The sequence below is a fragment of the Armigeres subalbatus genome, chromosome 1 (genome assembly GCF_024139115.2).
Source record: "Armigeres subalbatus isolate Guangzhou_Male chromosome 1, GZ_Asu_2, whole genome shotgun sequence".
Taxonomy (NCBI): Eukaryota; Metazoa; Arthropoda; class Insecta; order Diptera; family Culicidae; genus Armigeres; species Armigeres subalbatus.
In genome coordinates this window covers 117,600,811-117,614,894 of record NC_085139.1, presented here as the reverse complement: position 1 = coordinate 117,614,894, position 14,084 = coordinate 117,600,811, and the positions used below count along the sequence as shown (strand labels likewise).

The window sequence follows — 14,084 nt, the reverse complement described above, 5'->3', positions numbered from 1 at the left end:
ATGAAAAATTGCATGAGCAGATATGTACTCTGATGGAGGGAGGTACACATCTGTAACTGTTCGACATCTGTCCACGTGGCTCGAGAACAGCCCTTCCGGAAGAAAATTATTTATCAAAGGAATGAACTAAAATTGGAATAACTAATAATTGAGGAATGGTTAGATTATAAACTTCATTGTACAGACGCCATTTTTCTGTTATGTATGTAATACCCGTCTAATCATTCTAAACATATTTTAATTTTCTGGTTAACATATAACAATAAAGACTCGTCTCATTTTACGGAATAACTTGAATTAAAACTACTTAAAACCGTTCCATTGAATAGATAGATGGATGTCTTATCTGTCTATTAAAAAGTATTATGATTCTCATGATGGTATTTTTTAGTTTGGTTTAGTTTGAATTTAAGGCGTTGAATTCGATAAATGGGATGTAGCTTAGAAGCAGATAGACGGAACGGGAAACACGCTTGTAGATGAATCGTTTATATTGAATGTGTCATTTCAAGTCCTTTTTAAATGCGTTTTTCTCGAAATATTTAAATTTAATCAAACGGTGCACAGGTTGAAGAATTGATCACGCGACGCCTCTGGGATTACTTGATGTAGATTGTATAGCAGTGGAAGAGGTTTTTGTGCCTGTTAGACGGGAGACCGAAGCAGAATTGATCATAAACTCAAACTCATATAAATAATAGTGAGATGTACGAGTTTTGCGTTATGAAACTAGTATTTCCACATATTTTGGACCGATCAAGCTTTATTTTCAACATAAAACAATAGGACAGGATTATACATCGAAAAGTTAGTTTATCTTCATAACATAAAAAATATGCATACCTATAACATGAACATTCGAAATCATACTTATTTTACCCGAAAACGAGAGCACTGTGCCAGGCCACCAGTATACTGGTGTGTCCGCAGCACTGACATTCGGTGCTCGGGTGCCATGCAATCCAGCAGAAAGCATGGTACAGTGGAAGATTGCCGCCACCAAACTGTTGTAGGCTGCCGAGTGCAATCATCATCAGCGAATGTACCCTAGCTGAAAAAGCAGCGGGGTGAGCACATCGTCGATTTACCAGATATAGCCAGAAGAGAAGTACGTTGTTCGTCCGTCAAAGCGCTGCTGCTGTTATTGCTTCCTCTACATCTACACTGTGCTCATTCATTCTCCTTCTCTTTCCATCATCTGCGAAGCAGAGGCTATATCCTCTATCCACATCAACGAACTGAAAACGCGTTTTCAGCTTTTACTATGAAAATTTCAAACCGTACTATACACATGTATACACACGGGAAACGTCAGAGTGGAGAGAATGAACTTAGCCACAAATGAAGTTTTATTTTTTGCTGCCGTTGGATCCCGTCTCTCTCTAACACTCATTTCAGGGTAATACTAAGTTTCGAGTGGGAAGTATCCAATGTTGGTCAATGGACTCAATCAAGGAACTCAATCAAGAGAGATAGGAATATAATTGGCGCAATCCGATCGTTTCATAGATTTACTCGAATCCTGATTTGAACCAAAAACTAAATTCGGTACACCTACCTTAAATACGTGCATGCCCAGAGTTACTCCCATCTCCACCAGGCGGCGCACTGATACGTACTGTGGCTGGTTGGATGACTGGCGACCTACTATTCTTTTTCCAACGAAAATTCAACTATTCGACTCATATCTGTGGGCCTTCGTTCCTAAGTACCTTGTTGTAGCAGAGAAGTACTTGCAAACAGCATCGACTTCAGTGACGACGCCTGTGACGCCGATGTACATGCGGAGAATGAATTTCCTCGATCATGCATTATTAGGCGCTCGCAAACATGAGAGCAAAAGGCGCAAAAATTTAAAAAATAATCGTTATTCTAAGCGCACTAAATGTTGATAGTGCAATCCGGCAGCATGTTTTCTGTTGTGATTCAGTCGATCGGAGCATGGTAGAGCAGGTTAAATTTTGAGCTACTGAAGAGATCTATGAGGAACGTTGAGTATTGTAAGTTTTATTTATGCTAAGCGGTACATATTTAGTATCTCTCAGCTGGTTGTTTAGTTTGAATAATTATTAAAATAATGTTGGCAAATAATGTTCATAAAGTTCACATTTGTTTTCAAATCAATGTAACTCAATAATTGGCGTAACTGGATGAGTAAATAAATGAATTCAAAATTCACTTTACACTGTTTCTACAACAACAAACAGTGACTAAATTTACAAAAGCGTTCGACAGAGCTTTTTTGTTAATGACGAATTTGAATAGCATGAGCACCACCACCTGGATGACATATTTCTTGGAATTCCAGAAATTTATATATTTCAATTGAATATGAATTTTCCAGGAATATCACCAGTACAGCTTTGAGAATTCTCGTAATTACATAAAAAAAAGTAATAACTTTGCCATGAGGCATAATTTATGTTGTTATTGCACGCTACCCTCTAAGCATCAATTTGAATTCAATTCAAGTTTGTTTAAATTTTCGTTGACCTCCCTACAGTGGTCAATAATAAAAACTCACACTTACGGTGTCTTACTAAGTCAAATCCGGTGTCATATTGACCCGGATTTTACTTAGCAATATCTCAGGCATTTCTCAGCCAAATTCACATGTTTATATACCCATAATAATCGCAGTCTAATGAATTGTCAGAAAATGACCACAGATTGTTGATCGGCCATACCTACATCCTGTAATCGTCAAAAGAAGGATAGTCAGTTGGCCACTTTTATATGGAGGAAAATTGCACACGAATATCGCGCATGAATGATTTTGTTGCTGTTTTTTCAGAAATGTATCCAATACTATTTCAAATGTGACGAATCATCAATGCAGACAATATTTCTAGGTTCTAGGTTCTAGGTTCTCCAAACCATTCTGGATTTCAGAGCCTTGATCTACCAGGCCAATTACGCTTGGTACGAAACCAATAGCAACCTATGGTGCCCATACAGGCCCTTAGAGGTCATTGTGTATGATTTACAATCTAGATATGTCTATACCGGATGTCTTAAGGTCTCCAAAAAATCCTAGAGTTCAGACGAATTGATGTACCATGTGAACTGCGCTCAATTCAAAGACATTAGCTACCCATAAAGTCCCCAGAGGCCATGCGCATGATTTACGAACTTGATACATATGTCAGACGTTCAGACGAATTCAGACGAATTGGTCTACCAAGACAACTGGGCTCGATATCAAACCAATAACAACACATACAGGCCCTTAGAGGCCATGTGCATGATTTACGATCTAGATATGTCCAAACCGAATGTTCATAGTTCTCTGAATCATTCTTGAGTTCAGACCAATTGATCTACCATGTCAACTGGGCTCAATGCAAAGCCGATAGCAACTCATATAGGCCCTTAGAGGCCATGCGCATGATTTACGGAAGGTGGATATGTCCCAATTTGTTCAAGAAGTCAAATTAAAAATATCGCAGATCAGATTATTTCTGAACTCATTCGCTTGGCGGAGCTAGTGTATATGGGAATACTTGTTGGGTTTGATATTGCGGAATCCGTATGATTTAGGAAGATGCCGTCTTATACAAATTTGTCAAGAGGTCAAAGCGAAACTGTTGCATATCCTTTTTTTCGGAACATATCCGCTTGGTGGCGCTAGTGTGTATGAGAATACTCGTTGTGTTAGGGAATCCTTACTTACTTATGGGTCCTGTACACCTCCGGTGGTGCAAAGGGCCGACTTGAAAGATCTCCATCCTGAGCGTTGCCCGGCTATCGCTTTAACCTGTTGCCAGGTTAGCTTTCAGTCGACTTCTTTTATTTCTTTATTGAGGCTTCGCCGCCATAAGCCTCTGGGTCTGCCTCTGCTGCGATGTCCCGCTGGGTTCCAGTCTAATGCTTGTTTACAGATTTCGTTTCCGCCCCTACGTAGAGTGTGGCCGACCCAGCCCCACTTCCGATCCCGAATTTCTGTTGCTATCGGCCTCTGGTGACAACGACGATGGAGCTCGTTGTTTGAGATCCAGTTGTGAGGCCACCAGGCCCGAATTATATACCGCAGGCATCTGTTAATGAACACCTGCAGCCGTTGAGTGTTCTCCACTGATACACACCATGTTTCGCTAGCGTATAACAGCACAGATTTCACGTTAGAGTTGAAAATTCGTATTTTTGTGCGTTCACTTATCTGCCTGTTTTTACAGATATTTCTTAAACTCGCAAAGGCAGCCCTGGCTTTCTTTATCCGTGCGCCTATGTCGATCTTGGTACCGCCGTCTGACGCCATTTGGCTACCAAGATATTGGAAGCTTTCAACATTCTCCACTGGTTGCCCGGCTACTGTGAAACTGGAAGGAGTTACCGTGTTTACATCCACCGATTTGGTTTTGTTGACGTTGATGACTAAACCTGCCGAAGAGGAGCGCTCGGCAAGGTCGTTGATCTTACTCTGCATATCAGAGCGCCGTTGCGCGAGGAGTGCAACATCATCCGCCAATTCGAAGTCATTTAGGTGCTCCATGGTTATAGGCTGTCATAACAGCCCGCGGTTTGGTTCACGGTCAATCGCATCTACCAGAATCTCGTCGATTACGATGAGGAACAGTAACGGTGATAGAATACATCCTTGCCTCACACCAGCTACGACCCGGATAGGAACACCATTGTGCAGCACTCTACACGAGAAGGCCTCGTACTGTGCCTCGATGAGGCCGATGATTTTCTCAGGAACTCCCTTGCGTCTCAGGGCGCCCCACATATTCTCGTGATTGAGACGGTCGAAAGCTTTTTCGTAGTCAATGAATACCAAGTAAAGGGACTCTTGGAATTCGTTGACCTGCTCCAGAATGATGCGGAGCGTGACAATATGGTCCACACAGGATCGTCCGGCACGGAATCCGGCTTGCTGCCGCCGGAGAGTCGCATCGATCTTCTCCTGAATCCGGGCTAGGATAATTTTGCACAGAACTTTGAGAACGGTACACAGCAACATAATGCCTCGCCAGTTATCGCATACAGTCTGGTCACTCTTTTTGGGCACCTTCACTAAGATACCTTGCATCCAGTCGACCGGGAAAGTTGCGGTGTCCCAGATATTACGAAATAAACGATGCAGTAGTTGAGCGGATGTCATGGGGTCAGCTTTGAGCATCTCGGCTGATATGCGGTCGACCCCTGGAGCTTTATTCGATTTCATGCTTTGGATGGCTGTTTGAATCTCTAGCAGTGATGGAGCTTCGGTATTGACGCGTGTTATACGTCGGATCCTAGGCAGATCATGCCGAGGTGGTGATGGCCTGGCTGGCACTTGTAAAAGTTGTTCGAAGTGCTCGAACCAGCGTTTCAGCTGGTCAGTTGGGTCGGTCAATAACTGATCATTCGCGTCTATCACTTGCATCGTTGCATTCATCTTCGCCCCGCTTAAGCGTCGTGAGATATCGTAGAGGAGGCGAATGTCCCCGGTTGCGGCGGCTCTCTCCTTCGTCGGCCAGAGAGTCTGCCCACACTCGCTTGTCCCGTCGACATGAGCGTTTTACTTCCTTCTCAAGAGCCGCGTATCGTTGACGGGCTAAGACTTTGGCTCCTCTGGTTTTCGATCGCTCTATCGCGGCTTTGGCTTCTCTTCGCTCCTCTATCTTTCTCCAGGTCTCATCGGTGATCCATTGTTTTCTCTGGGTGCGTAGTTCGCCCAGATTGTTCTTGCTGGTGGTGATGAAGGCATTCTTGATGGCGGTCCATTGGTCGTCCACGCTGCCACCTTCCGGAATATCTGCAGCACGCGTCTCCAGTTCTTCAACGAAGGACCGTTTCACCGTGGCATCTTCCAGTCGGCGTGTGTTGAATCGTCGTCCAACTCTTTCCTCCTGCCGACGAATCCGCGCAATGCGCAGGCGTATTTCGCCGATGAGGAGGTGATGATCAGACGCGATATCGGCACTACGTTTATTCCGTACATCCAGAAGGCTCCGTTTCCATTTTCGGCTGATGCAGATGTGGTCGATTTGATTTTCTGTAAAGCCGTCACGGGAGACCCACGTGACCTTGTGAACCGGTCGATGAGGGAAGAGCGATCCCCCGATCACCATGTCGTTATTACCACAAAATTCTGCAAACAGCTCTCCGTTTTCGCTCATTTCTCCGAGACCATGGCGTCCCATAATGCGCTCGTGGTTCGAGTTGTCGGATCCGATCTTCGCATTGAAGTCGCCCAAACAGATCTTGATATCACCCTTCGGAATTCTATCTACGACGGCATTGAGTTGACTGTAGAAGTTCTCTTTGTCTTGCAGATCGGCAGCATCGGTTGGCGCATAACATTGGATTATAGTAAGGTTTCGGACCCGTGTTCAAAATCTGGCAACGATTATCCTTTCACTTATAGGTTCCCACTTCATAAGCGCAGAGTGTGCCTGAGCGCTTAGTAGGAAGCCAACTCCGCGATGCCGGGGAGCGTGTTCACCTCGTAAACCAGAGTATAGCAGAACTTGTCCCGACGGCGTTCTGTGTTCTCCAAAGTTTGGCCAACGGACTTCACTCAGTCCCAGGATCTCAAGCTTCATGCGGCGTGCCTCATTGGCAAGTTGTGCCAATTCACCCTGCTGGGCTAGGGTTAAAACGTAAAATGTTCCTATTCGTGTCCGTTGTTTCGCGCTAAGAGTCGTTGCCGTAAAATCAGTCCGTATTCTTTCATTATCGGATTCTCGAACAAATTGATGTTTCGGGAACAGTAGGTTGTTGGCCCAAGGTTCCCTATCCACCGGGATGGGGCTGCCATCTTAGGTATAGCTTCCGGGGAATAGCATTTCATACTCAGCCGCTGGATGCCAGAACAGACGCTGTTGGAGCCGCACCTCCTTGGTGAACAGACGCTCGGTCAGTCGGGTCAAATTTGTTTAAAGTCCCACCCAACACCAGGACTAGGCTAGTGCGCTTTGAGCGGCACACGGTCGCTTTGATAGGGTCTGCTTGGGGACACATGCAACTTTTTATAGGAGTTCAACAGAGCCCACTGTCGAACCCCACCACATCCTAGGCAGACCCCACAGGACGCACCCTCTCACTCTAGCTGATGTCAGAAGGACAACAGTGCTCAGGCTGCACTACGTACGCAGCCCTTAGCTGACGGTCAATTGTCATCGGAAGACCCGTGGAAGCGTGAGTATTGGAACTTATGAGGACCAGAGCTATGTTAGGCGCCCCTTCCCGGATGTCAACTCACCATTTCGCAGCCCTGTTAGGGAATCCGTAAGATTTAAAAAGTTTTCGTCATCTACAAATTTGTTCGAGAGATCTAAACGGAAATGTCGTGGATCGACCCAAGCATCACGTGCAACATCTTTCAAATAGCTGCTTCATTTAATTTATTTAGTTTACATCGCTCGCTCTACGTCACCTCGTAACTGCCAGATCGGAAGCGAGCACCATCTTTTTAGGGTCGCTGTCCGCCATTCTTGCAACATGCCCTGCCCATCGTACCCCTCCGGCTTTAGCTACCTTCTGGATACTGGGTTCGCCGTAGAGCTGGGCGAACTCGTGGCTCATTCTTCGCCGCCACACACCGTCTTCTTGCACACCGCCAAAGATGGTCCTAAGCACCCGTCTTTCAAATACTCCGAGTGCTTGCAAGTCCTCCTCGAGCATTGTACATGTTTCATGTCCGTAGAGGACTACTGGTCTCATTAGCGTCTTGTACATGACACATTTGCTGCGGTGGTGAATCTTTTTTGACCGCAGTTTCTTCTGGAGCCCGTAGTAGGCCCGACTTCCACGGATGATGCGCTTTCGTATTTCACGACTAACATTGTTATCAGCCGTTAGCGAGGATCTAAGGTAGACGAATTCCTCGACCACCTCAATAGTACCCCCTTCTATCGTAACACTGCTTCCCAGATGGGCCCTGTCGCACTCGGTTCCGCCCACAAGCATGTACTTTGTCTTTGACGCATTCGGCTTGTGTACAGTTCTGCCACCTTTGCAAATGTTCGGCCGACAATGTCCATGTCATCCACAAAACAAATAAATTGACTGGATTGGTTGAAAATCATACCCCGACTGTTACACCTGGCTCTCCGCATGACACCTTCTAGCGCAATATTGAACAACAGGCACGAAAATCCATCACGAACGAACTGGAGTGTTCGTCCGAAATCTTCACACAGTTTTGCACACCATCCACCGTTGCTTTGATCAGTCTGGTAAGCTTCCCAGAGAAGCTGTTCTCGTTCATAATTTCCCATAGCCCTACGCGGTCCATATTGTCGTATGCCGCCTTGAAATCAATGAACAGATGGTGCGTTGAGACCTGGTATTCACGGAAGTTTTGAAGGATTTGCCGTACAGTAAAGATCTGGTCCGTTGTCGAGTGGCCGTCGAGGAAGCCGGCTTGATAACTTCCCACGAACTCATTCACTAATGGTGACAGACATCGGAAGATGATCTGGGATATCACTTTGTAGGCGGCTTGTCGCCTTTCTTGTAAATGGGGCATATAACCCCTTCCAGTAGCTGTTCAGTTTCCCAGATTCTGAATATCAGATTGTGCAGGCAAGGCTTTTCCGGGCCCATCTTGATGAGCTCAGCTCCGATACCATCTTTTCCAGCTGCACTATTGGTCATTAGCTGTTGGATGGCATCCTTAACTTCCCTCAAGGTGGGGCTGGTTGGCTTTCATCGTCCGCTGAACTGACGTAGTCATCTCTTCCGCTACCTTGACTTTCACTGCATGTACTGCATGTACACTGCTTCCACCTTTCGATCACCACACGTTCGTCCGTCAAAATGCTCCCATCCTTATCCCTGCACATTTTGGCTCGCGCACGAAGCCTTTGCGGGATGCGTTGAGCTTCTGATAGAACTTGCGTGTGTCTTGATAACGGCACAGCTGTTCCATCTCCTCACATTCCGCTTCTTCCAGACGGCGTTTCTTCTGCTGAAAAAGGCGGGTCTGCTGTCTTCGCTTCCGTCTTTAACGTTCCACGTTCTGCCGGGTACCTTGCTGCAGCGCGAACGCCCGCGCTGCGTCCTTCTCCTCCAGAATCTGTCTGCACTCTTCGTCGAACTAATCGTTCCATCGACTTTCTCCCACATACCCGACGTTGTTCTCCGCTGCGTCGTTAATGGCTTCTTTGACTGTATTCCAGCAGTCTTCTTCAACTTTGATTGATGTGATGAGTGTGTTATTTCTACTTGAAGTTAAATGCATTTCATAAATTCTTTCGGAATACACCCAACTTGTTATCAACTTGTTCTTGATCTACCTTTTGTCCCTTTCGACCTTTTGTCCTTTTTGGACCTTAGTCATTTTCGACCTTTTGTCCTTTCGACCTTTTGTCTTTTCGACCTTTTGTCTTTCGACCTTTTGTCCTTTCGACCTTTTGTCTTTCGACCTTTTGTCATAGATTCCTATCTCCAGGTGTGCTTTAGGATATTCTTCCGTGAAAAGTAGGTGTTACTGATGGTCATCCCTCTAGCAGCAGCGAAATTTTCTAGCCGTAGACCGTTGTCATTGGTAGCGAAGTGAAGACTCTTCCTACCAATAATGGGACGGAAAAAATCATCTCTCATCTCATCTCGGTATCATCCGGCCTTAGTAAGAGAGTAGAATGACTCGGCTGACAAATAGAGGCCGGTGACTTCGTGGATGGCCACGAACACGCTGATTGCGCGTGGATGAATCGGATCTGGGACCTAAACGTTCGGGGAAACTGCAAATAACTACACCACTACGAAGAAATGAAAAAGCATATCAGAATATATAGGATCTGATAAGCTTATTAAGCTTTTAATTGCCAAATCCGCTCTAGATATGCAGTTTTCTAAAAAAAATGCTATCGGTGGATAGGTTATTGATATTTTCTTATCAAAAGGAAGCCTAAGAAATATACTTCAACTCTTCTGAAGACACCATGGCTCTAAAATGTAGTTTTCAGGTCGAAAACTAAAAAACGCACGTTTTGAAGATTTTTGAACCATCGGGAATCGAACCCAGCCACCCACAGCATGGTCTTGCTTTGTAGTCGCGCATCTTACCGCACGGCTAAGGAGGGTCTTGTCCCATATAAATAGGAAATCCAGCATAGATGGGACTGATATGCGATCATAGGCAGTATATTAAATGTAACTATAGTTACATTTAACATACTGCCTATGATCGCATATCAGCTTCATCTATGCTGGGTTCGATTCCCTGTGCCGGTCTAGGCAATTTTCGGATTGGAAATTGTCTCGACTTCCCTGGGCATAAAAGTATCATCGTGTTAGCCTCATGATATACGAATGCAAAAATGGTAACTTGACTTAGAAACCACGCAGTTAATAACTGTGGAAGTGCTTAATGAACACTAAGCTGTGAGGCGGCTCTGTCCCAGTCTGGGGATGTAATGCCAATAAGAAGAAGAATAAGTGGAACAAGGCGGAGCAAAACAAAACACTTTGCATTCGCTAGCTTAAAAGCGAACCTTTCAGATGGTGGCTGTTTGGTTTGCCGCTTCTTGCCACTTTTCATGGTATGTTGATGTGAAAATTGCCTATTTTTTCTAAAGATTCATCAATAACTTTAACAGGTTTCAAGATAGATCAAAGTAGTAGACAAACATGTTTTTGTTATTATGAACAACTTTCTAGAATAAACCATACTGCTAAAATCTTTTTCATAAAAATTATACTCAAAAATGATGATTACCCCATTCATACAAATCGTGCTCTAACTCATTACAAAACCGTAATTCTAATATTGTGTCTTCAGAAAAGATGTTCCAATTCACATTCTCTATAACATTGCAGAGGACAATCACTGGTTTTGAAAATCTGCGAAAATTTTATACTCCATACCGCCCTTCAAGGTGGATAGATCATTGATATTTTCTTATCAAAAGGAAGCCTAAGAAACATACTTCAACTCTTCTGAAGACACCATGGCTCTAAAATGTTGTTTTCAGGTCGAGAACTAAAAAACACGCACGTTTTGGGGGCCTTTGAGTTTGAACCAGTGTGTGCCGGTCTGGGCAATTTTCGGTTTGGAAATCAACTTCCCTGGGCATAAAAGTATCATCGTGTTGGCCTCATGATATACGAATGCAGAAATGGAAACTAAACTGCGAGGCGGCAATGTCCCAGTGGGGGATGTAATGCCAATGGAGGAGGAGAAGAAGAAGAAGAAGAAGAAGAAGAAGAAGAAGAAGAAGAAGAAGAAGAAGAAGAAGAAGAAGAAGAAGAAGAAGAAGAAGAAGAAGAAGAGATGAGACAAATATGCGATCATGATCAGTATGCAAACAATTTCCATAATACAGTCGACTCTGTACATCTCGATATTGGAAACCTCCTTATCCTAGCGGTAAGATGCGCAGCTATAAAGCAAGACCATGCTGAGAGTAGCTGGGTTCGATTCCTGGTGCCTGGTTGCGCCAGTCTGAAGCAGACAGAAAATAAGTGACCAAACATGTTCCACACTATCTGTAAAACTAGTCTTCCTCTTTTCTCTGCAGCAAACTTTTGGTCTGTTTCATGTCGCACGGAAAGTGTCGTGTAGGTATGCATCCCTTGTGCTGCGATCGCTTCCCGATCGTTGATCAGCTGTTCATGCACATATGTAAAGTTTAGTTCAGAATAAACAACCGTCGCGAGAAGAACTAATTTATCTCGCCTCTCGTGTCGTCAATAAAAGAGTACGTTTTCTATGTTCGCGCAATAAAGTGTTTTTATGTTCAATACGTCGCGAGTTTTAAAAATTGAAAGGTGTCCGAAAGAACCTGTCTAAGTGACGCGCGAACATTTGGTCCTTCGAACCGGATTATACCCCCGTGGAGGTTCTCGGACATTTTGTGCTTGAAGGACAGTTCAAGGAAGCGATTGTACACTAGCTGTGATGGACGATACGCTATTATGACGGTGCAGTGAAAGCAGCTTTCTTCGCGAATTGGCGCCATTCGTCACACTGTGCCGTGAATAGAACGAAGACATTTTTGAGTGAAGTGAATGCAAAGCTGGAGGATTGTCCCAGGATTGGAGCGAGTTTCGACGACAACAGCAACGACAAAAGTACATCAGGGGCGAATGGAAAACGGATTAATGGAACACGGAAATATTTAGAAGGGAGTAGGGCATGAAATTGGTGGCGAATTGCATGTTTTGCTTGCTAAGCTCTGTGGCTGTTGAATAATAAATTTATTGAAATGCATGTGAGTCCATCTTCTTTTTAGAGCAGTAGCCCTGTTGTCCGCCCATCAAAGTCTGATTTGGTCTCGGTTTTTTGCTGGAATTTGTTGTCTCGTTGGTTCATATAAGGTTGAATTCCACTTGCTGCCGTTCTGTCAATCCGTGGTCGCGTTGGGTGGTTCGTTGAGTCGATTATTGTGCAAAGTGAGACCAGCGCAGTGTTGTGAATTTGCTTTAGATATAGTGGAGTGCATTTGTTATCAGAACAGTGTTTCCCAAACATTGTTCCAAGTGTCAGTGTTGTGGAGTGAGTAATGCCAGATCTCAGAACGCTAAATAAACGGGAGCATCAGCTCAGAAAATCGCTTGAAGGAATTCAGCAATTCGTTGCTGGATATCAAGCAAGCAGAGATGCGCGACAGGTCTGCGTACGTCTGGAGGCATTGGAGACAGTATATGGCCAGTTCATCGATATTCGTATGCAGATTAAGCTGCTTTTAGAAGACGCAGTCAAAAAAGGCGATAAACAAGAAGAAGAGGCGTTGACGGAGGCGAATGACAAGGTGAGGCAGGACTTCGAGGACAATTTCTACGCATTGAAGGCAGACATACTGGCCTTCAAAGTGGTTGGCCCCAATACACCGCCGACTTCTACGGGCCAGCAGTTCGATTTGCAAGCGGTATCCCAGTTTGCAAAAGTGAAGCTTCCTGAGATCAAGCTGCCATCGTTCAGTGGAAAGCTTCATGACTGGGTGCCATACCGGGACAGCTTTCGAAGTCTCATCCACGGCAATTCCCTACTATCAGATGTCGACAGGTTCACTTACCTCCGGTCCTCCTTGTCTGGTGATGCACTACAGGAAGTTAGTTCAATCGACTTGTCAGCGGCCAATTACACTGTAGCATGGAAGGCACTGGAGAGTCGTTACGAAAATAAAAAACTTATCGTCAAAGCGCATCTTGACGCTCTTTTCGCGGTGGATAGCCTCAAGAAGGAGACATATGAAGGACTTAATCAACTGATAGGCGAGTTCGAGAAAAACCTGCAGATGCTGGAGGAAATCGGTGAGAAGCCGTCAGACTGGAGCACTATTCTAGCCTACATGGTGTGTACAAGATTGGACTTGGCGACTTTACGGCAGTGGGAAACCCACCACAACAGCAAAGAAGTGGCGAGGTACAGAGACTTGATGGACTTCCTCAAGAGCCACTGTTCTGTGCTGCAGTCTGTGGCACCACTTAAACCCTCCACTTCCAACCAACAACGATCGTCCCATGCAGCGGTGTGCCATACGACATTCAAATCGACAGCAACATGCTGGTTTTGCAGTGAACCTCGCCATTCCGTGTTCCAGTGCGTCAGGTTCCAACGGATGACCGTGTCGGAGAGGATTGAAGCTGCCAACAAGAACAAGCTTTGTCGGAACTGTTTGTATCCAGGGCATTTCGCCAGAACTTGCGAGAAGGGAACGTGTCGTCAGTGTCGCCAGAAGCATCACACACTGCTGCACATTGAACAGTCTGCATCCTCCGATCCACCCACGCAGTCAAGACCTCCGACAGTCAATCAACAACACAGACAGCCACAACAGCGATCTACACCACCGAACCAACAGACTCGGACTGCTAACACTGCCAACACACATGACTCACACACACAGCCAGCCACAGAACACGCCACCACAAGCCAGACACATGTAGCCCTCCCCATAACACCGACACAAAACATAGTTTTATCCACCGCCTTGGTCAGCATTAGAGACCGCAACGGCAGATCCGTGCTAGCACGAGCACTGCTGGATTCGTGCTCGCAGCACTGTCTAATAATGACATCAAATTTCGCTAGCAAACTCAAGCTAGACGAAATGCCAGTCTATTTGGCGATTCAAGGCATTGGATCGTCTCAAATTGCTTCCACCAGGCTGGTTACCGCCGTAGTGAGTCCGTGATCGGTAAATATT

General features: G+C 45.2%; 1 protein-coding gene across 1 annotated transcript; it reads left to right on the top strand.

Annotated features, from left to right (window-relative positions):
• The first annotated feature begins 12,437 nt into the window (after positions 1-12,437).
• Positions 12,438-14,072, top strand: LOC134206469 (uncharacterized). The gene has a single exon (XM_062682189.1). It carries the CDS (start codon positions 12,438-12,440, stop codon positions 14,070-14,072), a length of 1,635 nt encoding a protein of 544 aa, XP_062538173.1.
• Positions 14,073-14,084: the final 12 nt, after the last annotated feature.

Bases quoted from the DNA above. Each gene is read 5' to 3' on its own strand.
- LOC134206469 (XM_062682189.1), top strand. From the start codon at position 12,438: ATGCCAGATCTCAGAACGCTAAATAAACGGGAGCATCAGCTCAGAAAA.